We start from the raw sequence: 27,993 nt of genomic DNA on the forward strand, positions 1-27,993 counted from the left end.
CCTTGCTGAGTCTTTCTTTGCCCCTTGGGGGTGTGTGGTGACTTAATGAGCTGGCCTCCGAGGTATAAGCAGCTCTGGGAAAGGGGGCACTAAATATGGCCACCACAGCATTTGCATTTGTCACACTCATTTGTGGCCTTAATAGGCTGCTGGCCGCAGGATCAGCACCTCAGCAGGTCTGCCAGCTCCGGCAAAAGAGAGCTGAAGTGTGCGCTGGTCTAATTGGTCAGGGAAGGAAGATGAAGCGAGCGAGTGGGAGGCCGGCCCCAGCACCTCCACCCACCTCCCACAGGGCACGCCTGGGCCTAGATGGAGTCCTCCCGGGGCCCCACGAGAAGTCAGAGGGCTACCGGAGAGGTGAGGGACCCAGGCCTCAGTGTGGGAGGAGACCAAGCGTAACCCCTTGGTCACAGCCACATCGGGAACCTGTCAGTCCACGGTGCTAGAGGAAAAACAGTAGCGCAGGGCACTTCAGATCAACACTTTATTAAGCACCCACGGCAAGTCAGGTTCTGCGCCAGAAACACAGAGATGAACAGTCCCTACCCTCTAGGGGCTTACAGTCTAGTAGGAGAGACCACCCAGCTTTTGGAAGATTACAGTTCTGTGGATTAAAGTAAAACACGGCGGAGGGGAGAGAAGGAGGCTATCCCAGAGCACCTGACCCAGCCTGGGGCTTCAGATGGTGCTTGAGCTGGGAGTTAACCCACTGCAGAGAAACAAAAGGTATTCTAGGTAAGGGAACAGCACAGAGAAGGCACAGGGGCAAGAAACAGCCTGCTGCGTGTGGGCTACCAAGAGTTCAGGGCAAAGAGGACATGGAGTGGGAGGCAGACTGGTGGCAGGTGGTGAGCAGGTGTGGGGAATGCGGGAGAAACGCCAAGGTGGGGCAGTGGGTCATCCCCCGAGGGGCCCAGCTACAGCATTACCTACGAGGGAGTTCTCACTGCATCCTGGCCCAGGGCTTCAACCTAGAGAATCCTGTCCGAAGGTGGCAGCCGTTGGTCCAAAATTATTTCCCTGCTCCACATGGCAGGTTTCGGTCATGATGGGGCATGTGCTTGGAGAGGGTTCAGGCCCCAGGGAACCTCCCAGCTTAAACACTGCCGATGGCCACAGAGAGAGTGCTTCTCACCCGCACCCCCAAGAAATTGACACAGTTTCCCACCATCGCTTTCACGCCCCATCACAGATACCATTCCATAGGTGGTTCCAGAGGGAGGGGCCCGAGGGAAGGTGAGGAGGAGTATCTACTGACAGAGGGCTGTTTCTCTGCCTCAGACAGGATGCACTCCAAAGAAGGGTCGGCCCAGTGCAGGGCTCAGCCCAGATTCACAGGGCGTGTGTGCTGAGGGGCTAGGGAGGAAACAGGATGCAGTTGTTACCTGCTTCAGCCTCTGAGGAGATCAAGGCCTGGGGCCTCCTGCGCTGGGAGTGCCCAGCTAGGGGGAGGGCAGGAGGTAGCGGGCGAGCAGGTAGAGGAGGCCCGCAATGCCGGCTAGACCTGTCAGGACCCCCAGCCTCAGTGGCAGGTACTCCAGGGAGCGCTCCAGCTCAGCATGCAGGAGGATCACCTGGCGTTTGGTGACGCTCCACTCCCCCGAGTTGTCTAGGACGTGGTGGGCCATGCGGGCCTTGTCTTTCAGGGGCAGCTGGGCCTTGATCCGGGCCTCCGCGTCCTCGCGGTTCAGGTGGTTCCGCCGCATCAGCCTCGCCAGCTGTGTGTCCCGGTCACTAAGGACAAGGCAGGAGGGCTGCTCAGGCATTGTAGGCCCCAGCCTCCCTCCCGCTGGCAAGTGACAGGGGCGGGCAGCCCCTTCCCTCAACCCTCTTTTGGGCCCACAGTCAGGGAGGGGGGCTACCCCCGCCTCACCTCACTCTCTGAGGACCCCGGCAGCATGGCGGGCTACCTGAGCCCCTTGGCGTAAACAGCAGGGGGAAGGGCTGCAGCAGCTGTTCTCTGCCATCTGGGGTCCTGCTGCCTTGCCACTAGGCCTGAGATTTCCCAGTTGTAAGACGGGAAGATCTGGTCATCTGGCATCAGCTACATCCTGGATCCCTGGATGGGTGACCTTTACTGAAAGGCCTGTGCCCGCCAGCCGACCGCTTCCTATAGTTCCCCTGGGGCTTGGGCCTGCCGCATCCCAAATAGCTTCCCGAGCCACCGCAAAGACCCCTCTCCTTGCTTCACCACCCCCACCCCTTCACATTTAGAGCCGAGGTGGTGGCTGCTGTGCTCAATGCCAGTGACAGAGTGGGACAGGCAAGCCCCAAGGTGCTTCCCCTTAGAGCAAGGACTTGAGAGCTGGATCTGGTCCTTGGGACAGCGCTAGGCACCGCAGATTAAGCCAACCACCAGCCAGTCGCCTAGCTCCAAAAAAAAATTCAAAGAAAATAAAATGAAAAAAAAAAAAAAGAAAGAAAGAAAGAAAAAAAGGGCCGCCCGGCTGGCTCAGTCAGTACAGCATGCAACTCTTGATCTTGAGGTTGTAAGTTCGTGCCCCGCAATGGGTATATAGATTACTTAAAATCAAATAAAATCTCAAACAAACCAACCAAAGGAAATTCAAAGAGTACGTCTTTCGCCCCCTCTGATATTACCACCTAGGTCCTTCCTCGGGAAACTCCCATCTTGCCTTTGGCTACACAGGAACCACCAGGCTATCCCGTGGGGTCATCTCGAACCCCTCTCTAGCTCTATGGCTGCCCGAGCCCCTCGGTGAGAACAAGAGGGGGTGGGCTGCTGCAGCTGTTCTCTGCCATCTGGGGTCTCTCCGCTTTGCCACTAGGCCTGAGTTCTCCCAGTTGTAAGATGAGAGGATTTGATCACTACGGTTTGGTCTCCACTTAGGTGTGGCCTAGACCAGAGGCCCTCCTGGGATGTGTCTTCCGTGGACAGACACAACCTGAACACCAGTTAATTCCAATGCCACTCAGAACAGAAGGCTCCAGAAAGTCATTTCTGGCTGGCCAATGAGAGAAGACCTTGTAGAAAGATGGCATCTATACTGGCCTTAAAAATAAATAGGACTTCTCATCATTTCCTTTGTTATGGGGACAGCATCCTCTCAGGGTCGTGGGGCCGACCCCTGTGTGGCTAAGAACAAGGACTGGATCTTAGGGACACTGCAAATCTGGGGCTGCGGAAATCTGGGTGAAAGCATGAAGGGGGCTTGGGGCCACCTGTGAGGGCACATCCTTAGAAGGTGTGGGCCTAGAGCAGAGGGCTTCCTGGAATGGGAAGGCAGGGCTCCCAGACAGCCTTTCCTGGGGCTCAGACACAGCCCCATATGGTTAGCTTAAGGAATGATGCTATTTATGGTAATAAGATTTTTACCCAAACACTTACTCCTCAGTTGGCAAATTCCTCAAAAATGTGAATAATCATGTTTCAGTATAATCACACTTTGGTAAATGCCCCATATTATTTCAAAGGCACAAGGGATAGTCGGATAGTTAAATGAATCCATGAGGGGATCTTTAGTTTTGTAAAGTGTAAATCTCTTCTATGAAAAGCGAATAATCACTCATTCACATGTCTCCAGCCTCTCTCAAACAGCACCCGGGATTCCAGCAAAGGTTCCTCTGGCTGATGAGCAGGCCTGAAGGATCTGTAGAACAGGCTGAATCTGGGGGCGCCCGGTTGGCTCTGTCAGTTAAGCATCTGACTCTTGATTTCAGCTCAGGTCATGATCTCACAGTTCATGAGTTTGAGCCCCACATGGGGCTCTGTGCTGGCAGTGCAGAGCTCGTTTGGGATTCTCTCCTGTCTCTCCCTCTGCCTCTACCCCACTTCCTCTCTCTTTCAACATAAATAAACTTAAAAAAACAACAACAACAAAAAACAGGCTACCACAGCTCTCTCTGCTCTTAGTGAACAGACAAAGCCGGAAGGAAAGTGCGGCGAGAGAGAGGTGACAGGGCAGGCGTGGGTCTTCTGGTGACTGCAGATACGACCAGTGTTCTCACCTCTACTGGAAGATTCCCCCACCCTTTTCTGATCCCTTGGTGCAAAGTTCCAATTGTATTAAGACCCCAAGGCAAAGTCTTCATAGAGCGTACTTGGCCTCAGTTGACAGTCTTTCACAAACAGGGCCTAAAGAACCCAGAGAAGCTACAGGTTTACAGGGGAGATGTGGGCCAGCGGGGGAGCTATGAGGATGTCTGAGTCCCTACACTGGGCTCAGCAGAGTCAGACTGGGCTTTAAGTGGCAGCCTCGGTGGGCAGCTGCGGGGGAGGGCAGGGTTATGCTTAGGGCATGAGCACTCCGGGCCCCACCTCCCGTGTGCTAGGATCCTCCCACGCACCAGTCTCTGGAGAGCCACCCTGTGCCCAAAATACCCACAGAGCCAAGTGCCCACCTCTGTGTCTGTTGTACTTGTGGGTGGCATCCAGGAAGCTTCTGGGAGGCAGAGACACCCTGCAGCCTCATCTACTCTCACCCCACTGGGACTGTGACTCATTTTCTCTGACAGTCTGATCTGGCTCTGTTTGCCAAACCTAGATTCTGGTTTGCTTCGTGTCCTGAGGGATTCTGAGAACAAAGCTCCTTCCTTAGTTGGACTCTGACAGATCCCTCCCGGCAACCGTCCATTCACAGGCGCTGCCAATGGGTGACCCTGGACACCCCCTCAAGTAGCTTCCCCCTCAGGTTTTCTCTTCTATAACTCAGAAGCATCAACTCCTGCTCTGGAGACCTCATGCTGAAGGGTAAATTGAGTGAAGTAATAAATGTGGGAGCTGTCTGAAAATTGAGAAATGCTAGAGGAGGGAAAAGGGATCCAGTGACTAACAACATGGTAGCTCAGGGCATCGGGGCCCAAGTGCCCCCAATGGCCAGCAGGGGGAGCCCTTCCCAAGCAACTAGGGAAACCTGGGGGCCTTCACTTCCCACACCTACCTGGGGCATATCTGGGTCAGGCACAGAAGTGGTACCTACAGTCTCTGGACACAATTGCCCAAACCCCAGTGCCTCCCGGTCGCCCAGTGGAGTAAGGGCAAAGCGATGTGGGCCATTTCTCAGGTACACGCTTCACTCCGGGGGCCCACCTTTCCAGCCTTGGTCAGGCCTGGCCCTGACACACACTCACCAGTACACAACCACTGTGTGCTTCATGTACTTGAGAAGCTTCTTGGTCTCAAACAGCAGGGGGATATCCAGAATCACATAGCGATATCCTGGGGAGAAGCCAGGAAACCCACAGTTTAATTTTGCAAACAAACACTGTGTTAGGCTAGGGAGTAGAGGTGAAGCCATTGGCCCCTACCATTGAGAGCTCTCTAGCAAAGGGGAGACCTTGCAAGGATAGGCATAACCTGAATGCTGGCCGGTTCTGATGCCATCCATAACAGAATGCTACAGGGTCACTCCTGACCAGATGAGCAGAGAAGACCTTGCAGGAGGGATGGCGTTTATACTGGTCCTGAAAACCAGGTGGGACTTCTGATCCTTGAACATGAGTTTCCTGAGGTGAGGGTTCCAGGAATGGGGGGAACCAGCAAAGCGTGCGGAGCAGCGAGGTTCTGCTTCTCTGGCCGTAGAGGCCTTGCACGATGGGCGACGAAGCTGGTGAGGTGGTCAGGGGAGGCACAGAGGGTTGAGTTCGCCTTGACCTTGAACCTAAAGAGTTGTTATTTGTGAGCAAGGAAATGACACAGCCAGAGTGGGAGGAGACTGGGGAGTTTCCAGGAGGAACCTGGCCCTTTCTGCCCTATGTCACCCATCTTTGCTAAAAAAAAAAAAACCAAAAAAACCCCCAAAAAACAAACAAACAAAAGTGCGGCTCTCTGTTAAAGAAGAGTCCTGCATGGCTCTCTCCACCAACTCTTCATAAAAGGCTCATCTGCGGGCAGCAGTAGTAGCCCCAAAAGGAAAGAGGCTGCTTCTTGGCACAAGAGGTGGCCTCCAGCCAGGGATGGCAGAGGCTGGTCTGGAGGTGGTGGGCGGTTATGACTAATAAAATATAACTTGCTCCAGTGAGGGAAAAGGCCCTGGCTGGCCCTCCCAGTACGAGCCAAGGCCAGTCAAGACCCATAGTGAGAGGGCGGGTGCCCAGACTGCCCACACAAAAACACCATGAGCTGCACACTCCCAGTTCCCTTCGGGCCAGCGTCCCCTGTGTATGTGCAAAACGCTGGCGGGGGACTGGGAGCAGTGAGAGAAAGGGATGGGCGCTGCCTCTGCCCACAGACGCCCGCCTGGCCGGGATGGCCTCCCGTCACAAACACTTCCAACCAGAGCCAGACACACATCACACCGGTTTCGGGGGGGTCGTGGGAAAACCGGCACTCCGGGTGACGCAGGGAACAGGGGTGAGGACCCAAGCTGCTGGCTTTCCTGCTCCCCACGATCTGCTGCTCAGGAAGCCCAAGAAAAACCTTCAGCTGAACGAGGGGGTTAGGAGAGTGGGCTCTGATGACACGCCTGGGTTTGCAGCCCCCCGCTTTCCCATGTGACTTTGGGCCCCTTCACAAATCTCATCTGTGAGTGAAGGCCACGTCCCTCACAGGAAGGTGGTAAGGACCAAGTGAGCGAAGGCATGTAAGCCACTTGGCGCCTCCTCACCCAGACGTTCCCCAAGTGCTCCGTAAATGATGGTTATTATTACCACCATTCCCTGGAAGAAGGGGGGCCGTTCAATGCCCCCGTTCCCCTCCCAGCTCAGAACAGGAGCCAAGACCAGACCTTCTCTGGGCCTCTTATCTCCCTTTCCTGCTCCGCCTCACCTCCCCTCTCCCCCCCACTGTCCTTTCTCCTCGGGCCCCTCTCGGGAGCTCAGCTCGTGGCCAGCTCTTTGGTTCACCGGCAAAGGGCTATTCAGCTGTCACATCCCTCCTGCTTGATAAGCTCTGCAAACTATCCTGACTCTATTAAGACATCCGTCTGCCTACACAGAGACCTCCCCAACAGCTGGTGATCTTATCTGACGTTTGATTATACCAACTTTGACAGTTGTATTTGTTATACTCATCAGGGAAAAACTGGGACTGTGGAAGCCACAGCTGTCGTCCCCATTTTTCACCTTATCGAGCTGAAAAGAGCTTTCTAGCTTTTATTTAAGTGGTGGTGGTTGGGGAGAGGGGAGGCTGGGTGGATGACACAGCAGGGGAACTTTGGAGCGGGTGACATTATCCGATGCTTAATTTCAGAAGGGGAGAGCCGCTGTGGCCTCAAAGCCCTGCAGATGTACTTGTAACTGGCCAGGGAGCGAATGCGAAAGGGCAGGACTGAAAGGCAGAAGGCTTCGCTCCTGGGTGGGGGACAGGAGGGGTCCTGGCGCAGACACAAGAGGCAGGACAAAGGCAGAAAGAGTCCAGAGACGCTCCTTGAGGGAAGAGAGAGGGAGGGGGGCCTGCGGCAAGGGGCTGAGATGCAGAGCAAGCCGGTCCAGCAGGGAGAATGTCTGGAGCCCATCCCTGCCCTGGCCAGAGCAGGGGAAGAGGGATGGGGGCGGGGGAGGTCAACGTCATGGATGCCTGTCATCTCTTTCCTTCTGAAGGGAGGTACGGGCCAGAGGAATGTGGAACCTCTCCCAACCCTACATAAGAACTTGATGCGTGAGAGAATAAAATAAGGCGTTTGGCCAAGATCATAGTGCAAAAGCCAGGAGAAAACCTAGAAGGCTGCCCCATGCCCTCCAAGAAGGGAAATCTCTGCATCATGATTGATGATGGGGAGACAAACAGCCAGGCCTTCCACTCTGATGCCCGGGCAGGCAGACACATCTGCCAAAGGCTGGTGGGCAGATCTACAGGGCCTCTCGGCCAACTTTCCCGCCTGATCTCATGCCACTGCTCTCTGCTCCTCCACTGCTGGTGACTGACCCCATCCTGCATGATATCAGGTCACCCCTGCCCAACACTGTCCTATAGAACAGGGCTGGCACCGTGGCTATAGCTTGGGAAAGGCTGACAACCTCTACTAGAAGTTTCTTGCCAACTGAGCACAGACTCTGGCTTTTCACTCTCCTTTCTTTCAGTCCTGGCACATGTCAGGCTAACTCTCTCCACTGAGCCCTAGCCCCAAAGGATTATCCTCTGCTTAGAACCCCCCACCCAGCACCTGCCCTGGCCATCTGGGACCCTCCCCAGTGTCCAGTCTGTAAGCTTTCCCAGGCAGCTCGACCAGCACCAAATCTGACTTTGACCGTGGGTTATACTGTGTGGTGATCGACAGTCACTCATGTGGACTCGGTTCCCCTAACAGTTTCTCGAGGTTGGCATTATTAGCCTCACTGTGGAGAGGATGGGCTGGCTCACTCAACAAAGTCACACAGTTAGACGCTGTGAGACCAGGACTTAAACTCCAGTCTCCAGACTCCATTATTCGTCAGCTGGTATTACTCCCATCCCTGCCAGAAAAATCAACTTACTTCCTGGGGATCGCGGCTCAAAAGCCTCAAGTGTCTCTTCTCATTCAATTGTCAACCTCTTTAAATGCTGAGGGACATGTGCACCTTTCCTCGGGGGTTGGCACAGGGCTCTGCGTGGGGGGTGCAAAGGAACAGTGTGAACTTGGCAGCCAGGACAGCCAGCGCCTCTGTCCCTGGCCAGACTTTCTGCAGCAGAGGAGGGCTCTGGCCCTGGAAGGAGAGGGCTCTGCCGCACCTGTCCCAGGCCCTGGCTCTTACCTCGGAGGAAGTACTTGAAGGTCTCCTTCATCATTTCCTTGCGGATCTCAGGGTGAGTGATGGTGTTGAGTAGATGCCGCCGGTCGGGCTGGTTGAAGATCAGGTCGCCTAGGACCTTGCGATCGATGTTACCATTCTCCAGCAAGACCTCGGTGCCAAAGGCCTCCACGATGCGCCGGTGGGCGGGGTATCCTGGCTGGACAACTGTGGCATGAGGAGGGGGTTGGGTCACTCTCCAGAGCCTCCAGGCTAGCCAGAGGCCCCCGAATGACTAGGGGCAAAATGATGGGGGAACCCAGGGGTGCCTCTTTCAGTTGGACAGAAAACGAGAGGAGAGAAAGCAGTTAAGGAAGAGAGCAGAGTGCGCAGAACCCCTCACGTTGGTCACAAGGTGAGGTGAAGGAAAGGGGAGAGGAAATGGAGTGGGGAGAGGGGAAGTGAGGGGCAGGGAGCAGGAAATCAGACCAGGCCTGAAGGAGAAGGCTGCCCCCTCCTCCGAGGCCTTGAAAGGGCTTATAAAAAGGTGAGATAGCGGTGCCTGGGTGGCTCAGTCGGCTCAACGTCCAACTTCAGCTCAGGTCATGATCTCACAGTTGGTGAGTTCGAGCCCTGTGTCAGGCTCTGTACTGACAGCAGGCCTGGAGCCTGCTTCAGATTCTGTGCCCCTGTCTCTCTCTGCCCCTCCCCCACTCATGCTCTGTCTCTCTCAAAAATAAACAAACATTAAAAAAACCTTTTTTTAGGGGTGCCTGGGTGGCACAGTCGGTTAAGCGTCCGACTTCAGCCAGGTCACAATCTCGCGGTCCGTGAGTTCGAGCCCCGCGTCCGGCTCTGGGCTGATGGCTCGGAGCCTGGAGCCTGTTTCCGATTCTGTGTCTCCCTCTCTCTCTCTGCCCCTCCCCCGTTCATGCTCTGTCTCTCTCTGTCCCAAAAATAAAATAAACGTTAAAAAAAAAAAACAAAAAAAAAAAACAAAAAAAACCTTTTTTTAAAATAAATAACTAAAAAGGTGAAACAAAGATGAGACAAGATGGCAGAAAGGGGCGCAGGGGAGTTGCTGTGCACATCCCACCCACCACCTTCCAACTCACCATGCCGGGCGATGACGTCAACATCAACCACCGCACAACCCAGCTGCTGGAACACCTGGATCACCGAGCTCTTGCCTGAGGCGATGCCCCCTGTCAGGCCCACCAGGAACATCTTCCCAGGAAAGAGGAGGCCAGCGAGAATGCAGAGCCGGGAGGCGGGGAATTACCGGAGTAGGGCACGCTTGGCTGGCTGGGATGGCCCACCCCAGGAACACCAGAACGACCTGCCCTGCCTGTGGACGACACCAGGCCTGATAAGTGTCATGCCCGAATGACCTGGGGAGAGGGAGGCACAGGAAGGGAAGGGAGACGCAGCCTGCCCACGCAGAGTGTGGAGTTCTGAGCTTGGGGAACTCTGGATCCATCCGAAGATGGAAAATTCTCTCAGGACAGGCCTCCAGTAGTCTTTAGAAAACACTCATAAACAAGGCAAACCAACACGGTATAAATTTAGCAATCAAAATGCCGAGTAGGCAGAACAAGGTCAGGTGCTGCGACGCACAGTGCTTTCTGGAGGCGGCGGTACCCGCTATAGGCGAACTTCCCATAAGAAGGGCACACCTGTCCCTCCGTGGTGAACCCAAGGCACTTTCCAGATGCCCACAGAGCTCCCCTGTCTCTGGCCACTTTATAGTCTGGGACACTAAGGCTCACAGGGAAGAATGTCCTCCCACCCCCCACCCCACCCCCCAACCCCCAGCACCAACACTAAGACCGTCTAGGTGGCTAGTTTAGACAGAAGAATCCTCCCTCTTCAACCAACAAGTGGCCCAGACGGGAGAGCTCAGCGGAAGCAGTGGCTGGTGGTGATTAGGCCTGAGGTTTAGAGGAGTATGGATCTTGCCCAGGAGGAATGTGAGGGAAGGATGACAGGCTGCGGGAGAGAACTTGGTGTTGGAATTTGCGGCTCTCTCAGACTGAGCAGCAGCAGCATAGAGGAGGTGAGGCGCATGGGCCTTTTCAGATCCAGTTCCTCCACTTACAATGCTGTGCAACCCTGGACAGGTCACCTGTCTCTCGGAACCTCAGTTTTCTTGTCCATAACATGGGGGTGATGGAACCTATCTCATAAGGCTCTTTGCAGACTGAGAAAATGCCTATAAAGCCCTTCACGCAGTAAGTGTCCGGTAAAGGAAGTGAGGACGGGAGGCAGGCGCTGAAGTCACACCGCGAGGCACAGAGACTAAAAGAGACGTTCATGAAGTTACGTCCCCATTCTTGCAACCTCAGACTATCTCACAAGAGACTTTTTCTTGTAAATGTTTATTTATTTTTGAGATTGAGAGAGAGACAGAGAGCGAGGGAGCACGAGCTGCGGAGGGACAGAGAGAGGGAGACAGAAGATCCGAGGCGGGCCCTGTGCTGACAACAGACAGCCCAAATGCAAGGGCTCAACCAAACCGCGAGATCATGACCTGAGTCAAAGTCGAATACTTAACCGGCTGTTCCACCCTGGCACCGCTCACAAAAGACTTTTTTCAAGTCATGTTGCATTTTGGGGAGTAAACGGGGTTACCAGGTCTTGGAGTCTGCTCCCAGGTTAGAAGAAATTAAAGTGAAGGCCAGGCCTCTCCCACCCCTCCCTGAGCATCAAATCACTTCTCTAGGACCTTGAAATCTGTCATGGGTTTTGCTGTTTTTTTTTTTTTTTTTTTATATATAAAACGGCAGATTTACTGTCCTAATTACACTTTGCTTGAGCTTATACCGAAATGAGTTTGCCTCCCCTGAGGACACACCAAGTGACAGGGGGAGGCAGCTGCTCGGATGTGGGTGGTGGGGGGACCAGCCCAGAAGTTTAAATCTGCCCAGGCTCGTCCTCCCAGGGCAGCCAGGGGTGGAGAGAGGAAAATACCCACTAGAGTCGTCATCCAAATGGAAAGATCTAACTCAATTATTAAACGGTTTACGAAGCAGCGCTCCTCAATCTGGGACTGGCGTCGCCCCCAGGTGGTCTCCCTCCAGCTGACACAAAGAAGACTTAAGGACAGGGTTCAGTTGTCAAAAAAAATTTTTTTTGTTCACTCAGCTGAAGCTGTGAAATGGAAAACCCAGCAACAGCATTGTAATCCCAGCTCTGTGCTGTTGTCCCTAAAGCCGCGAGCTTGCTTCTCCTCTGCAGAAGGCCGGTCTGAAAGCATGGGAGTGGGACCTGAGGACAGGTGGTGGCTGAGGGACAGCGTAAAGGCCAAAAACCCACTGGCCTCTGGCCCCTCATTGCTGCAAGCAAGCTACTGTCACCTGGTCATCTAACTTTGCCAGACGTGGCTGAAGGGGCCCCGAAGAGCATGGGACCCCAACTCCTGCCCTTTCACGGGACCAGGACCCCTCCCGAGACACACCGAATCACAATCTCTAGCGATCGAGGGGCGCCCGGGTGGCTCAGCAGTTGGATGTCTGACTCTTGGTTTTGGCCCCGGTCACGGTCTCACGGTTCGTTGCGTTCGAGCCCCACATCGGGCTCCAGGCTGACAACAAGGAGCCTGCTTAGGATTCTCTCTCTCCCTCCCTCTCTGCCCCTCCTCCACTTGTGCATGCAGGCTCTCTCTCTCTCTCTCTCTCAAAATAAATAAATAAACTTTAAAAAAAAAAAAAAAAGAATCTCTAGCAATGGAGCTGCCTTGGCAGTTCTGTGTCACAGGCTTGGGATCGACTCTAACTCTTCATTAAGGACCAGAGAGGGGAAGGGACTTACCCAGGGCCACAGCTATTAATGGAGCCCTGAATGGAATTCAGGCCTCCCACCTCTGAGTCTAGATTCCTACCTTAACGTACTCAGGGAATGAAAGTTTAATTTATCTTTAGAGTTAGACAAAAGAAGGACAGTGAATCTGGCTCTAAGCGGATCGGTTCAGAACCAAAGCAAGATGATTTCTAGATGATCGTATTGGTGCTCTCCCTCTGCAGGATAGGCGTGAGGTCTTATGGACAGCAACCAGAGCACAGATGGAAATTCCAGGCTCAGCTCTGTCCCAGACTCCTGGGGCAACCTAATGAATCTCTTCCTTTCTCTGTGCCTCGGATGACCATCTGTGGAAACAGACCAACAGCTGCTTGGCCTCTGTCAGGAAGGCCAAGGGGATGAAGGAGCACATGCCCTGGGAGGCCATGGGCCCCTGGCTGAAAGGGGCCAGACAAATACCAGCTGTTCCCATCCAGTAAGCCCCTCCATAACTCATTCCTTTACCAAGCGCTGACTGAGCACCTCTGCGCTTTGCAGCTCCGCGCCAGGGACTCTCAGGTGACCGAAGGAAAACTTAGGTCTTGCCTCTCAGGAAAACTGGAGGGGGAGACAGTAACAAATGAAACCAGCCAAGAAGAACACAGCACCAGCAGGTGAGCCAGAGTCCTCGTGTGGTACGCCCCCTGGGCCTGGGTGCGTGCATGTGCATGCGCGTGCGTCTGAGTGTGGCAGGGAGCACCCCTCCAGGCTTAGCCAGGAGGAAAAGAAGGCTGAGGTTTCGACTACCTCTGAGTCTCACCCAGACCTGTCTGGTAGCTCCTCCCCAGGCACCCAGCGACAAGTGACCACCTCTTTAACCCGTGTTCCTGACCCTCTTCCTGCTCTGGCTCAAAAGTCCTTCTCCAGGATCCACTTATTTCCCCTCATTCCACTGCCATTTACACGCAGGCAGTGAGAACCTCACAGCAACTCCTAAACCTGGTCCTGATCTGAATCCCCTGTGAAACTTCAGAAAAGGGACAGAAACCCAGGCTCTACCCTAGCATCCCAGCCAGCTGGGCACCAGAACCGCTGCTAAAATGGAAGGTTATAGACTGGAAGTCGAGAAGCCTGGGTCCCAGCCCCTCGGCACTCTGCCATAAAGCTGTGTGACTGCAATAAGCCTTCTAATAAGCCTGGCCCAGGGTGGTTAAGTGCTCCATAAATAACAAATAGCTCATCCCCCAAATGTCTGCCCCTGTCCTATCCTGTCTCCAAGCCTGTAAGTAAGGGGCTGATGCTAACAGGGCATCAGCCCCAGGGGAGGCTGTGAGGCACATTGGGGCTTTCTTCCTCCTTTCTGTGGTTCAGCACTTCCCAGAACAGTCCATAGATGCTCGCCCTGGGTGACCAGTGATTGACAAGACCGCTGGTGGCCCGGGAATCCTCCTCCTCAATACCAAAAGCTGTTCCCAGAGCTGGCTTGGCTGGAAGAGGAAGGACGACCCCAAGTCCCATGGTAACAGAGAAAAGCTAATGCCCAGTACAAGAGACATGGAAGCTGGATTCTGGGAAGTAATCCCAGTCCTGAATTCATGAGCAAGGCAGGACTCCAACCCCAGGGGAGCCACAACCAAATCCTTTCTTCTCCCTCATTCTCCCTGTCAGGGGAAAGACGGCAGGGTATAAAGGAAAGGGTAGGGACTTGAGTCACAGAGGCTGGGTCTGCAGCCTGTGAAATGAGGATCAAATTCTATTGTGCTCCGTAAATGGGGGAGGGGTCCCTTTCATTGAGGTTCCCCAAACCTGCCTTTCATTTTTTACCTCTTGGGCCCCAACAGCCTAGAGAAGACGAAGAAAAAAACATTCAAGGAGGAATAGTCTTGGGGCACCTGGCTGGATCAGTCAGTGGAGCATGTGACTCTTGGTCTCGGGGTTGTGGGTTCGAGCCCTACATTGGGTATAAAGAATAGTTAAAAATAAAATCTTTAAAAAAAAAAAAGTCTCTCTTGGAATCTTCTCTGGCAGTGTTTCTTAGGGAAAAATGAGAGCAGGCTACTGGCTTCTCCATGGGCCTCTAGACAAAAAACCCCATGGCCCTGGGTTGCTGGTCCTACTTCTGACTCCACTGGCCCCACCCTATGAACATAAGTCCCATCACCCTGTGCCCAGACCTCTGCAGTGGCCTCTTGACTTGACTCTCCAGTCCCCTGCCTAGCTTCTCCCAAGACAGCCAGGGTCATGGCTTAAAGTGGACTTCTGATCACGTCACTTAAAACCTTCACTGCCTTTGGGATGCCTGAGTGGCTCAGTTGGTTAAGCGTCCAACTCTTGATTTTGGCTCAGGTCATGATCTCACGGTTGTGGGATGAAGCGCCACACTGGGCTCCGTGCTGACAGTGCCGAGCCTGCTTGGGATGTTCTCTCCCTCCCTCTCTCTGCCCCTCCCCAACTCGCGCTCACTAGCTCTCTCAAAATAAATAAACAAACAAGCAAAACCCCTTCACTGCCTTCTTCCCTCGCCTCCTAGCCCGCCCCCCTTTGGCCTCTCTGCCCCCCATCAAGGAACTTGTTGCACGCCGGCCTTCTGCCCCCGAATGCACAGTCTCTTTCCCACCTCACAGCCTCCATGTGCAACACTGTTGCCCCTGCCACCACCAGTAGTGCCCCAGGCACCACTCAAAGCAAGAGTAGAGTGCCTGCCCCCTCCAAGCAAAGCCTCCACGCTACCGCGGGAGGAGCGAGTGTAAATAATCCGCTCACAATGTGTGTGGTGAGGTTAGCGGGGAGCATATCCAGAGCGATAGGGGTCGCTGTCTTCAGTCAGGACCACGGAGGTCAAAGTGAGGACCTGAAAGCAGCGAGAGGGCACCACAGTTCCACTCAGAGCAGCCTTGTCCACCCGCCGACTCAGATCAGGCCGCCGACCTCTCTCTGCGCCATTCTTTTCCTTCCCTGTACCCATCGTGTTTGTATGACCGTTTTCAACGTGTTAGATAAAATAAGCTCCACGAGGCCACCCACCATGTCGTTTGTACCCCTCTGTCCCTGGCATCTAGCATAGTGTCTGCTGTCTATCCATCATGTACCAGGTGAGTAATACTGCTCAAGTTACTCAACCATTCTTTGACTCAGTTTCTTCACCTGTAAAATGGAGCTAATGGCACCCACCCTGAGTACCTGTGAAGAGTAGAAGAGGTCATACATGTAAAGTGCTTACAACAGTGCCAGCACTCACCCATGCTCCCTATTTGTTATGAGAAAGTGTATGAAAAGTCTTTATAGAATGAATGGCTGGATGGTTCCGTGGAAAAAATACTTGGGGTTGCATTCTCCTGTCAGTGGCAAGGGGGAAGCTAGAATCAATCTCCCAGCCTGCTCCCTTTTCCATTAGAATATGCTGCTTGAGGCTAGTAAATCCCTCCTGGGGGGTAAAAAAAAGGAAATAAAAACACCCAATGGGTTAAACAGAATAAGAAACTGATACTTGAATGGACACTCTTTTTTTTCCTCCCTTGGGAGAGCTCAGGACTTAAGTTGGAAGCAAGTTCTGTTTCTTTGTGTGTCCCAATCAACAGCCCCAACCTGCTTGTGCTGGGGCCAGGACCTGGCTCCCTCATTAGCTTCCAGCTTCCTTTCCTCCTCCTCCTGCAGCCTCCCAGGATTTAACACTGGGCATGCCTGACCTGCCAGACACTTCTCCTTCGAATCGCTTTCCAAAAGGGATGTATCCATTTTGCTTCAATGATCAATATAATCATTCATGAAAACGAGTCATTCCCCGCCTTGGGACCCAATTATTTTCTCATGGAACCAGAGGTTGCAAAAATATATTGTTTTCCAGTTAACTAGTAAGTGCTATTTTTATCTATGGTTTCCCCACTCCTAATCTTTCATTATTGGTGAGAGGCTGCTGTTTAAACCTGAGTCCAAGTTCTCGTCTGCTAGGCCTATTAAGTCACTACCTCCTCCAAGCTGCCAATTACCTGGAGGGAGCCACAAGAGAAGGTGTTGGCGGTAAGTCCTCCTCTCCCTTCTCCTCTGCCAACACCAAGGGAAGGGGAGGGAACAGGTCACTCTTCTCGAGCACTCTCCAAGCACAAACCATCAGTCCAGGGAGCTTTTATGTGTGGGCAGGGAGACTGTTTGCACTGGACTACTATGCTGGTGCTTATGCAGAAAAAGGATCACAGGGAAGACCAACTCTCACGGGCTTCAGAGTCATGGGGGCCTCAGCTGGGGTCTCAGCCCAGTCCCTTAACTAGCTGTGTGGCCTCGGGCAACTTCAGCATTGTGGGCTTACTTCCTTGCGTATAAAACGTGATTAATAATGACTACTCATGGGTTTTATCAGGATTAAATGATGTAACATATGTCACAGTCACCTCATCTTCCCCAGCGTGTGTGACACATCAGTCATTGCAATCAACTCCACCTGCACCCTTTTGGTTGCTCAGGCCAAAAATTTTCCTGTCCTCCTGGCTCCTCGGTCACAATCTTCATCCCGCTCACTAGCGCCCCCTGCTGGCCGTGCCCACCCTGCACCTGCACAACCCAGCTAGACACCATAGGGTCCATCCACTGGCATTGCGCTCCTGGATTACTGCAGTAGTCTCAGAGAAATTCTCTTATTGCCACCTTTGCTCCCCAACTGTTGTCTATTCACAATACAGTATCTAGTGTGAATCTTTAACAATGCAAGTCCGGGGACGCTGGGTGGCTCAGTCGGTTAAGCGTCCGACTTTGGCTCAAGTCATGATCTTGTAGTTTGTGAGTTCCAGCCCCTCGTCGGGTCTGTGCTGACAGCTCAGAGCCTGGAGCCTGCTTCAGATTCTGTGTCTCCTTCTCTCTCTGTCCCTCCCCTGCTCACGCTCTCTCTCTCAAAAATAAATAAACATCAAAAAAAAATTTTTAATCCAAGTCCAATAATTTCACCCCTCTGCTCAAAACCCTCCAATGGTTCCTCTCTCACTTAGAGCACCAGCCAAGTCTTCATAGGGTTCTACATGGGCTTCCGGATGGCCATGGGCATCTCTCCCTACATGTCCTACCACTCCCCTCTTGATCTCAGCCCTCCAGACACACTGGCCACCTTGCTGTTCCTTGACTATGTCGAGCACACTCCCACCTTGGGCCCTTGGACATATTGTTCCCTCCAGATGGAAAGCTCTTCCTCCAGAGGGCTGCATGGCTTACTTCCCTCCTCACCCTATCAGAGACTGTCCTGAATAGCACCCTCATTTCACTCTCTAGTCTCCTCACCATTCCACTTTTCTTCACAGCAGCTATCAACTTAGCACCACCCAACATGTTACATATCTTCATGTTCATTTATTGTAATCTGCCTCTACCCAGAATCTGGGCACTACTGTATCCAAGGTGCTGAAAACAGGGCCTGACAAGTAGAAGACCCTCAAAAAGTATCTGTTGAATGAACACATAAAGCACAGCAGGAAAATGTCCAGCTCATAGGTGAGCAGGAACTCAACATTAACTATTTTAAAGTAAGAGCATACCTGTTTCAGAAAGCCTACTATGGGAATCACAAAATCTTTTCAACATCACTTCCCACTCCTACATTTCTGGGCTAACAATTTCTTGGGCTCACAGATGAGGAAACTGAGGCAGAGAGTACATAGGAAGGCGAGGTTTCCAGCAGGCAGGAAGTAGAGTATAAGAGTAGCTGCCCACCATTTGAGCACCATCTACGTGCCAGGGACATCCCTCATCTTGTCGGATCAACACAACAACCCGTAGGTTCTCTGGTTCTTTCCCGTTCTAAAGGGGAAGAATTGGAAGTTAAAAAGAAGTTAGAAATTTGCCCATCAGAGTTCTAGGCGATCTTCACACTGGGGAATGACAACCCCTGAGGCATGCATGAAGCTCTTCCAAGGGGCACAAAGGCACAGTTTAGGAGGAATAAATTTCCACCTGAATGCCCCCTGCCTCTTCCTCTGGAAGCAGACCAGCTCTGGAATGTCTTCATCCTCTCCCTTCCCAGGTCCCGCTTTCACCCTCCCCCATCTCCTAGGTTTCAAAGAAAGGCACAACTAGTCACCCATGCCAAATCTTGCAAAGGTGCACTATCCCTAGTGCAAAATTACCCTGGCACCATCCAGGAGCACTTTGAAACATCAGTATTCACGCGGATATGTGCCTGCCCATAGTCACAACGTAAATCTTCCTGCTGAGTCAGGTGGTTTCCAAATCTTTGCCTTCAATAGAGTTAAAGGAGGACCTAAAAGAACTGTCTGCCAGCAGGTCATTAATAACTGATTTCAATGACAGCTCACTGTGATATTTTGGCCTATAACTCAGAGGGTGTTCAAAGAATTAAGTAATATTACCACAACAAAATGCCTTCAAGTCCTGCATATTTATTTACATGAACAGACTTCTTCAGTGCTTATGGCCATGAATAAAATCTCTGCTCATTCTAGCAAATATACATGGATGCACACATGAACTTTACAAAGTTCTACTCAGCTTATTAAGAGAAGCATTTCAAATAAAACTTAGGTTTTTGACAATTGATCAAAACCAGTTTTGATCGACTGTGTATTTTACAACTATAAAAACTCAAGTCAAAAGAAATTGTTTAATATTATGACCACAAGACAATTTTCAAAACTGTTTTAAATTTTTTTTTTTCAACGTTTATTTTTTATTTTTGGGACAGAGAGAGACAGAGCATGAACGGGGGAGGGGCAGAGAGAGAGGGAGACACAGAATCAGAAACAGGCTCCAGGCTCTGAGCCATCAGCCCAGAGCCTGACGCGGGGCTCAAACTCACGGACCGCGAGATCGTGACCCAGCTGAAGTCGGACGCTTAACCGACTGCGCCACCCAGGCGCCCCTCAAACTGTTTTAAATATTTTTTGTTGTTTGTTGCAGAGATGTAGGACGACAAACCAAAGGCTTTCAAAATCTATCATACGAGAAAAAAATTCTGTGGAGGAAATTAGGTGGAAATATAAGTTCAAGGAAAAAAAATAACAATGTAAAATTTCAAAGGTTAAATAAAAACTGGTTTGTATATATTTTTTTTTCCCCAGAGGATAAGGGAAATCAAATCACTATGGTATTGAGATTCCACTGCACAGGTTTAAATGCCTGGTGTAACAGTTTTATTTTTAAAGTGTCAATATTTACAATTAACCAGAAATCATATCCTTTGCAACTACTGAAACTTTCAGAGAAAATTTTTAGTTATCTGAAAATGTGCCAGTGGGTAGTTTCCAAAACAAAACAAAAGTTCACTGCTTGCCTGCCTTCAGTTATCAACCTTAATCTTTTCTCCTAAGGCAAGGCACCAAGAAAGGATCTGAACCCTTTAAACATATTACCCAGGAGGACAGGTTCAGACCTTGCACAAGACATAAGAGAATCCGGTGGGAACTTAGGGCCCTGCTCAAAGAAAACCACCCCAACCAGCCAGTCTGCTTTGTATTCATCAGCCAGAGTTCTAGCATTTTGCCTTTCCCAAGACCTAGGTCTGCACCCAGCCAAATCCATCTGATTTATTTAGGTAAAATCAGCCATCACCACCCCTCAACAAAGGAAGGAAGGAAGGAAGGAAGGAAGGAAGGAAGGAAGGAAGGAAGGAAGGGAGGGAGGGAGGGAGGGAGGGAGGGAGGGAGGGAGGGAGGAAGGAAGGAAAGGGAAGGAGGAAAGAAGGAAGGAAGACGCTGAAAACCCGTATTCAAGGCTTCTATTTTTCCTCATCTTTAAAATTAGGACTTAATGTCAAGATTCATTCGGGTGATAATTTTCCCATAACTAAGAGAGGAAGAAAACTTCATAAGCTAACTCAATGACAAAGGTCTCCACTGGGAACTAGGCGTAGAAAGAAAAACAGGAAGCCAGGCCACCCTCTTTACAAGTGAATGAGTGGGAATCCACCATGCCACCCAGGCCTGGTGTGCGGGTGAGGGGAATCTTCCCTAAAACTTTATACCCAGTCCAGCCTCCCGCGGAAAAGGAAAGTGACGGTGATCACTCAGCAAAACAGCAGCTACCCAGCAAAGCACTTTCATTCCGCCCGCTCCCAGATGAGCAAACTGGCAGTCGGAACGCTACTCGAGTTCACATAACTGGAAGGGGCAGAGGCTGGACCACAAGTTCTGAAGTGTAGTGACTTTGGGCTGAACCTGCGTTTGAAACCACAATCTCTGCCACAATTTTAGTTGTAAACCTTTCTTCATCGCCACAGATGTAAACAGCACCCTGTTTAGTCCGGTTGTTGCCAAGGCAACGAGTCATGGATGCAGAAGTGCTTGACCCACGGGCTGCTACACAGTACGTGCTCAACAAACTGTCCCCAAGGTTGGGGGGGGGGGGGGGGAGGCGCGTACTGTCTGCCCCATCGCGCAGCACGCCCGGGGAGCCTGGGGCGGTGCTTCTGAGCGCCCAGAGCCAGGCCCGGCGCCGGGACAAGTCTCGGGGGTGGACTCAGCTCTCTGAGCCGGAAAGAACAAACCAGCCCCGGGGCGCCACCGTCCCGCCCACCCACTCCCCGGGGCACGGCCGTTTCCACCCCACCCCGCGCAGCGCGCTACGTACCCGAGGCCTCTGACCCGGCCTGGGCCGCCGTCGCTCGCCCAATCTCAGAGGGGCTTACTGGGTGGCTCCCGGCGGGCAGGCGGGGCCTCGGGAGGGCGCGCACGTGGACCGGACGTCCGGCCGGCGGAAGGGGGCGGGCGGGTCTGGGGAGGGGTAGGCGGGGAAGTCGCACAGTCCGGGAGTGCTGGGCCGGGTGGGAACCTTAGGGTTACTACTGTTCTGTCGGAGCCAGAGTCCTCCCAAGCCGAGGAAAACAACCCCGAAAGTACTAGTTCCAAAGTCAGGCCTTGGCAATCACTAGCTGCGCAACCTCTGGCAATGGCTGCGGCAGTTAACTGAGCACCTCCAAACTTCAGCCTCCTTAAGAGCCCTCTATAGGCCTTAGCGCGTTGAATTTTCACAATCCTTGAGGTGGGTACTGTCACCATCCCCATTTCACACAAGAGGAAACTGATTTTTATAGGTTAATCCATTTGCTTTCTTACAGTGTCAGTTGGTTGCAGAGCTCATTCTGTACAAACAAGCCTAGCAAGTCACTCGACTAAAGTATAATGATCGCTGCTATACTTGTTGAAAGCATTGGAAATACATAAAAACATCTAATGGTGCCTCACATATCGGTGGGTCCTTAATTACCCTGCTTCCTTTCCCTCTCTCTAAACTGTACCTCTACTCTCTGCTTCCTTTAAAGTAGGAATCTTGTCTATTTCCACCACCAATAAATATCCCCAAGCGCCTAGAACCGTGCCCAGCACAGTAGGAATCTGACACATTGAAGAATGAAGTAATTCAACATTTTTCTATGACTACTCCAGTCTCTGACACCCTTCTTCCTAATGTCACCATCACCTAATAAATAGGATTGTATCTCAAGATCAAAGAGCCCATTTGGTTCAAACACCAATCCAGTGTTTGAAATCTCCTCCACATCATCTCTGGGGTCTATACTTAGCCATGTCCAGTGTCAGGGAACTGTCTTTCAAGGTAACTTCATGATGTCTTTGAAGTCCAGTCCTGACACTAAAAGTTTTTCCTTAGGTAATACAATATCTCCCCTTGTTCTAATCCATGGGGTCAGGCAGAACAATTCTAATTCCTATTCCATAGGGCCAGATCTAATGGCCCTGTTCCCTTCCCGAACCAAACAATTTACAGATACCCTGGCTTTGTGGTTCTCAACTTTTCCCCTACTCCCGACACATCCAAGGACTACACAGACTCCCATCATTAATCATGGCTGCCATGGCAATGATAGGGATAGGACTATGCCTTCACTCTTTCAAATTATCAAGTTCTTCCTGGAGCATGTTGCTAGGAACCCCTTATAGATGATCCTGCTTTTCCCAGATACTGCCTTACAGTATTGTGATCTATTGGCATACAGGCCAGGGGCTTGTCTTTTAAGTAGGCATCCTTGTGGTTCAATGGGCCAATAGTAGCTTCATCTCTGCAGAGATGATCCCACAGGAAAAGTTGAAGGATGCTGCAGGGGCTTCAACTCGGGCACAATCTTGAAACTGAAGCTCTACCTTGGCTGTTGGGAGGTGATGCCATCAACGATTTTTTTTCAGCTCAAGCACATATCCTCCTTTATTCAGGATGGCAATAATAAAGTGGCTCTAGCTGCTTACACGGTCTCACTTCATCCTGACAATGACCTGTATCTCCATCACCTCTGTGTCCTTGGCATTAAGCATGATGCATGGAATATAGTACCACTTCAAGTTGTTTGATGAACAACCCTCTGAGTCCAAGAGAGATGACTCCTTTGACTCCTGGGTCTTTGACTCTTGGTTCTTGAAATTAAACTACTTTCTGTATGTTTATTTTAAATAAATATTAATATGCAATTAAATTTATACCATACCTTACAAATACCATTAATATTTATTCTTTATTAAACAGCTTAAAAAAAAAACTCTCATAGGTTGTCACCAGCTGCAAGATAAAGTCCAAACTTCTTAGCCTGAAACTTAAGGCCTTCTGTGACCTGGCCCCTGGGGACCCCCTGTCGACATATGTCCTACTGTATGTTCTCCATTGAGAAAAACCCAGGAGGAAAGTGATTTAGTTATTGCACCAGACTTCATGTTAAAACACCAGATGCAAGTCTGAATTCCTACTAAGTAGCAGTGAAACTTTGGACAAATCCTTGAACTTCTTGTTCTCTCATTGTAAAACTGGAATAACAATTGCCCTGCTCATTGCACAGCATCAAACAAGACCGTTGATGATAGGGATCAAAGGAAATAGTGTGCTAGCACATTCTGTGAGCAATAAAGCACCATCCGAACACAATAGGTCACCATACTGTGTGTTCCTGTTCTCTGCCCTTTACTTGTAATGTTTCCACACCTGAAGCTCTTATCCCTTCCTTCTCACCACTCATATATTAAGTAATGCAACAAATATTAATTGAGGGCCTACTCCGTGCTGGCCCAAGGGATATAGAGGTGAGGAAAATCCAATGCACTCTCTCCCTTCGTGGAACAGTGTCCTGTTCCAGGAGGAACCACAGGGGAATGGTTGCAAACTGTATAACCACACAAACAGAAGTAAAACTGCAGCTGTGATTCCAGCTCAAGGGTGGATCCACACAGCCCCCAGAAATTATAATGGAGGATCCAGCACTCAAGTTGCCTCCAAGGCCAAGCTCAAAGTCTGCCTTCTCCAGGAAGCCTTTTCTAACAATGCTACTCCAGAGACCTGCACCCCTGCCCCACCCCAAACTTCAGTTAACTTATCTAACTCATTTAATCATACCCAGTCAAGCCTTGTTATTTTGTTTTCAAATTGCACCTGCTTTTCCCAATCTCACTGTAAGTGTCTTCTGGGCAAGGAATGACTGCTACTCTTAAGTCCCACAGATTTAAGCCACGGAAGGCTGGACCCACTGTGTTCCAGGCCCATGTGTCAGGGGCTGTCATAGGAAGGAAGGGTACCCTTCCTAAAAGTGAGCTCCAGAGGAGCCGGGAAGCTACCAAAGACCATCTCCCTGTCCCTTATTCGTGACTGAGCCCACCAGCTCTGTTCTTCAGAGGAGAAGCACTCCCTTCCCTAGGACAGCCAGGCTGCTGCCTAGTATGATCTTTCTCCAATAAAAGTTCGATCCTCTCTCTCCCCAGCTTAAAATCTTTTAGCAGTGAGGCGCCTGGGTGGCTCAGTCAGTTGAGCATCTGACTTTAGCTCAGGTCACAATCTCACGGTTCCTGAGTTTGAGCCCTGCATTGGGCTCACTACTGTCAGTACAGAGGCTGCTTCGGAGCCTCTGTCCCCTCTCTCTCTGCCCCTGCCCCTTCTCTCAAAAATGAATAAACATTAAAAAAAATCTTTCAGCAGCTTCCTAAAGTCTTCAGGATAAAGCCCAACCCCCTCAGTATGGCATCCATGTCCCTTCCTGTTTCCACCTCCTGACTGCCTCTCCAGTCGCAACCTCCAAAATGCTCATAGCATTCTTGCTGCAGTGCCTCAGAAACATCCCGGTCTCAGGCAGCTGGACTCCCTCTGCCCCTGCCCTTCCCGTTTATCTGTGTCTCCTTTGAAAACTCAGCTCAGTGGTCTTTTGGGTCCAGAACCCCTTTCCCCAGGTTAAGGGTCCCTCCAGGCTCCTGCTACATCTGGTGTTCCCACTGTCTTACACTGAGCCACAACTGTCAGTCTGTAATAGCTGCCAACTTGTAGAGTGAACCCAGGAGAGGGACTGTGTTGTTCTATCCCTGACTCTCTAGTTCCTGCCATGGAACTCACAGGTGGTGAGCGCTCTGCGGTGTTGAATAAAGGAACCACAACCTGGCTCAGGCTCTCCTAGGTCCATTAGAAGAAACGGATCTCCGGTAGGCTGGGAGCACAGCAAGGGCCTCGATCTGTGACGGACATCATGAGAAAATTGGTTATCACAGGACATGCTGACTTCCCGGGAAGGGAAATCATTTATTAGGTATTGACTGTCTTAGACGCTTTAGTGTTTTCTCAGCATTGTCTCATTTTATAGGTAAGGACGCTGAGACTCAGGGAGGTTGTAAGTGACTTACCTAAAGTCACTCATTAGGCAGAAGTAGCACCAGGATTTAGAGCCCAGGGAGTCTGAAGCCTGTTCTCTTAATCACTATATTCTATGGTCTCCAGTAATAACTGTGAAGGGATAACGGGGGTATTCACAGTAGGAGTAAATTCCAGAATTTGTGGCATTTCATAGGCACATTCTTCGGCCACCCTTTGGGCCCTGCTGCACCCCGCTGCCTTTGTATAATGCTTCTGCCCGAATGGGGAGGATAGGAAGAGCCAGCACAGCTAGATGGGAGAAGCCTGCTATTTTAATCTGATGAGGCACTCAGGGAGCCGGGAATGTTTACCTTGGAAAAAAGAATTTTAGGGAACCAGGCATTAATTGGAGAATATGTAACAAAATTATCTAGAGGGACACAGGATTGCATGCTTCCACATAATTTCGTAAGGCAGAACTTGGCCAAGTTTCCACCAATGAGAGTTGTCTGAAAGTGGAAGGCTCTCTGTTACGGGGCAGTGGAGAGGAACAAATAGGAGACCTCTTGGAATCCCAAGAAATGACCCACAGACCCAATTTAGGACACTCCACCCTGCACTGCTCTTAGTAATCATTCTGTTCCAATGTGACTAAAAAAATCACATGTGGCAATATTCAGTTTTAAGTGGTCATTTTTAAAAAGTATCACATGCACTCAATTTCCTTTTTTTATTAAAAATTTTTTTTAATGTTTATTTTTGAGAGAGAGTGAGAGAGAGCGTGCGGGCGAGCGGGGTAGGGGCAGAGAGCAACGGAGACACAGAATCCGAAGCAGGCTCTAGGCTCTAAGCTGTCAGCACGGAGCCCGACGCGGGGCTGGAACTCACGAACCACGAGATCATGACCTGAGCTGAAGTCAGATGCTTGACCAACTGAGCCACCCAGGCGCCCCTCAATTTCTTTTCAAAAACGTAACATTTAAATTTTATTATGGAGAAATAATGGACCCTACAAAATCTAAGTGAGGACTCTAACTAAAGATCCTGAGAGAGAGGAAATAAATGCATTTCAGGTGCTCTCAAATTCTGAAATTCTCAGAGGTGCTGGATTCCAGAACTTTGGACTGGTATTTGCATTCTGAGCGTGGACAATCCCACTGCCTGTCTACCTCCCAGGAAAGCTCTCCACCGAACAAAATCTGCTCAGTTTGCAGTAAAATATAAGGCAGTGTCTTTCTTAAGCTCTGAACTATAAGAATGGCAGGGTCCACAGTGGACCCTATAATCACTCTTCCTTGGTCATGTTTTATTAGCTTTCGTTCAACCTCTGCATATCTGTGAGAAAAAATACAGGATTGGGAATTAGAATACTAGATTTGGGTTCTGTTTCTGCCACTAGGTCTCACTGTGATGTGATATACATACACACACACACACACACACGCACACACACACATATATATATTTTTTTGGCAAGCCCAATTTTCTTAAAGTCCCCTTCCCTACCTACTTTACAAGATTACATGAGTTAAAATAGGTGAAACACTTAGACGTTAAGTCCATCTAACACATGTAAGGCTTCGTTATTATTATCTTTGACCTCCTCCTCTGGCCTGCAGCTGCGTACAAGACATCATATTGACAGCAGTCTTGGTCCTGGAGAGATGAGTGTGGGTGACAACTCTCGGTCTGAGCGGGTGTCTTTCCCTTCTAAAGTCAGATATAAATGAGGAGATTATCTGTTGTTTTGGATCATATTCACTTCTGCTCTTGCCACTGAGAAAAATGAAGAACTGACAATATTTATCTCTCTTTTGTCTGGTTTCCCTGAGTCAGATGGGAAGTGTTTCTTCCCACTTCATCCCTCTTTCCATGTTGAAGAGTTTCCCAAAGGCAAAGGTCATTTTTTTTTTTTTTTGGTCATGGAACCCTCTGATGATAAGAACATGTCCTTCCCCTACAACCCACAATCCAACCTGCACGGGTGATCTCTAGAAATGGGAACCGTATCTTTGGGCGTTGGCCTCAAGGTTCAGGTGCAATTACTCAATCACAGGGGTGAGACCCAAGGGATTGAAGCATTCAGTTCAGTCAATGCTAAAAATAGATTAAGATGTTACAACTACTTTCTTTCTTTCTTTTTTTTAATGTTTATTTCTGAGACAGAGAGAGAGCATGAGCGGGGGAGGGGCAGAGAGAGGGAGACACAGAATCGGAAGCAGGCTCCAGGCTCCGAGCTCGAGCTTTCAGCACAGAGCCGGACACGAGGCTCGAACTCACAGTCGCTCAACCGACTGAGCCACCCAGGCGTCCCCAAATTTTACAACTACTTTCTAATAACTGTATCAGACAATGGGACTTTTGCAGTGGTAAAGAATTCAGAGGGCCTAAGGGCAGACAGATCCAAATCTGTATACTGATTTTGCCACTTATTTGCTATGGGATTGTTTACCATTTACCAACCAACCTGGGCTACATTTCTTCCTCTGTGCCAAAGGGAGATAATAATACAATGCACATTCTAGGCTTGATGACAGGATTACATGGGATGTACGAAAAGCCTTAAATACAGACTCTGGCATGTAAAGGTTCATTAGAGAGTAGAGGTGGAGAATGAAAGGGCTACAGTGTAAGCTTCGTGGAGACCAGTACCTGGAGGCCAAGAGGCGGCAAAGCTTGACGGAGCAGTCAGGTTTCCTGACTCAGGATCAGTGTTCCGCATACCACAATCCACCACTTCTCAAGGGGCCTTGAACCACCAACGACCAGGGGACGCCCAGAGTCAAGAGTGAAGAAAGGCAGCCAGGAGCCAACCTGGCTTCTTAAAGCAAAGGCTCTCCAAGAAGGCCTGACGCATTCAGGTTCCCGGTGGGTAGCACCCACAGGGCTCAGTCCTTACTACTTACCCGGGAATGATAACGGTCCTTAACGGCAACCAATAACGGCTCACCTGTGGTCCAGGCACTAGCAAGGGCAGGCTGAGGTCAAACCTTGGATTTTGGCGCCTCATCCCGAAACCCTACGCCTGCATCGAACTACAACTCCCAGCATACCACGCGGCCGCCC

At 50.8% G+C, this 27,993-nt stretch overlaps 2 protein-coding genes across 6 annotated transcripts in view; one reads left to right on the forward strand and one right to left on the reverse strand.

Moving 5' to 3' along the window:
• The window catches only part of NMT1 (N-myristoyltransferase 1), a 69,023-nt gene that overhangs the window by 9,343 nt on the left and 31,687 nt on the right, over positions 1–27,993 (forward strand). The window lies entirely within an intron of this gene.
• Positions 471–27,986, reverse strand: DCAKD (dephospho-CoA kinase domain containing). Of its 5 annotated transcripts, none has more exons than XM_086687549.1 (5): positions 27,834–27,986; positions 9,723–9,955; positions 8,632–8,835; positions 5,092–5,179; positions 471–1,734 (listed from the first exon to the last, which is right to left on the reverse strand). In XM_086687549.1, the coding sequence occupies exons 2-5, from the start codon at positions 9,832–9,834 to the stop codon at positions 1,443–1,445; spliced, it is 696 nt and encodes a 231-aa protein (XP_086543675.1). In that variant the 5' UTR covers positions 9,835–9,955; positions 27,834–27,986; the 3' UTR covers positions 471–1,442. The 5 variants fall into 5 exon arrangements, with proteins under 5 accessions (XP_086543675.1, XP_086543677.1, XP_086543676.1 ...); XM_086687551.1 differs by having other exon boundaries at positions 27,878–27,976; XM_086687550.1 differs by lacking the exon at positions 27,834–27,986 and adding an exon at positions 27,580–27,810.

The sequence above is a fragment of the Puma concolor genome, chromosome E1, assembly GCF_028749965.1.
Source record: "Puma concolor isolate L17-30 chromosome E1, mPumCon1.1.hap2, whole genome shotgun sequence".
NCBI lineage: Eukaryota > Metazoa > Chordata > Mammalia > Carnivora > Felidae > Puma > Puma concolor.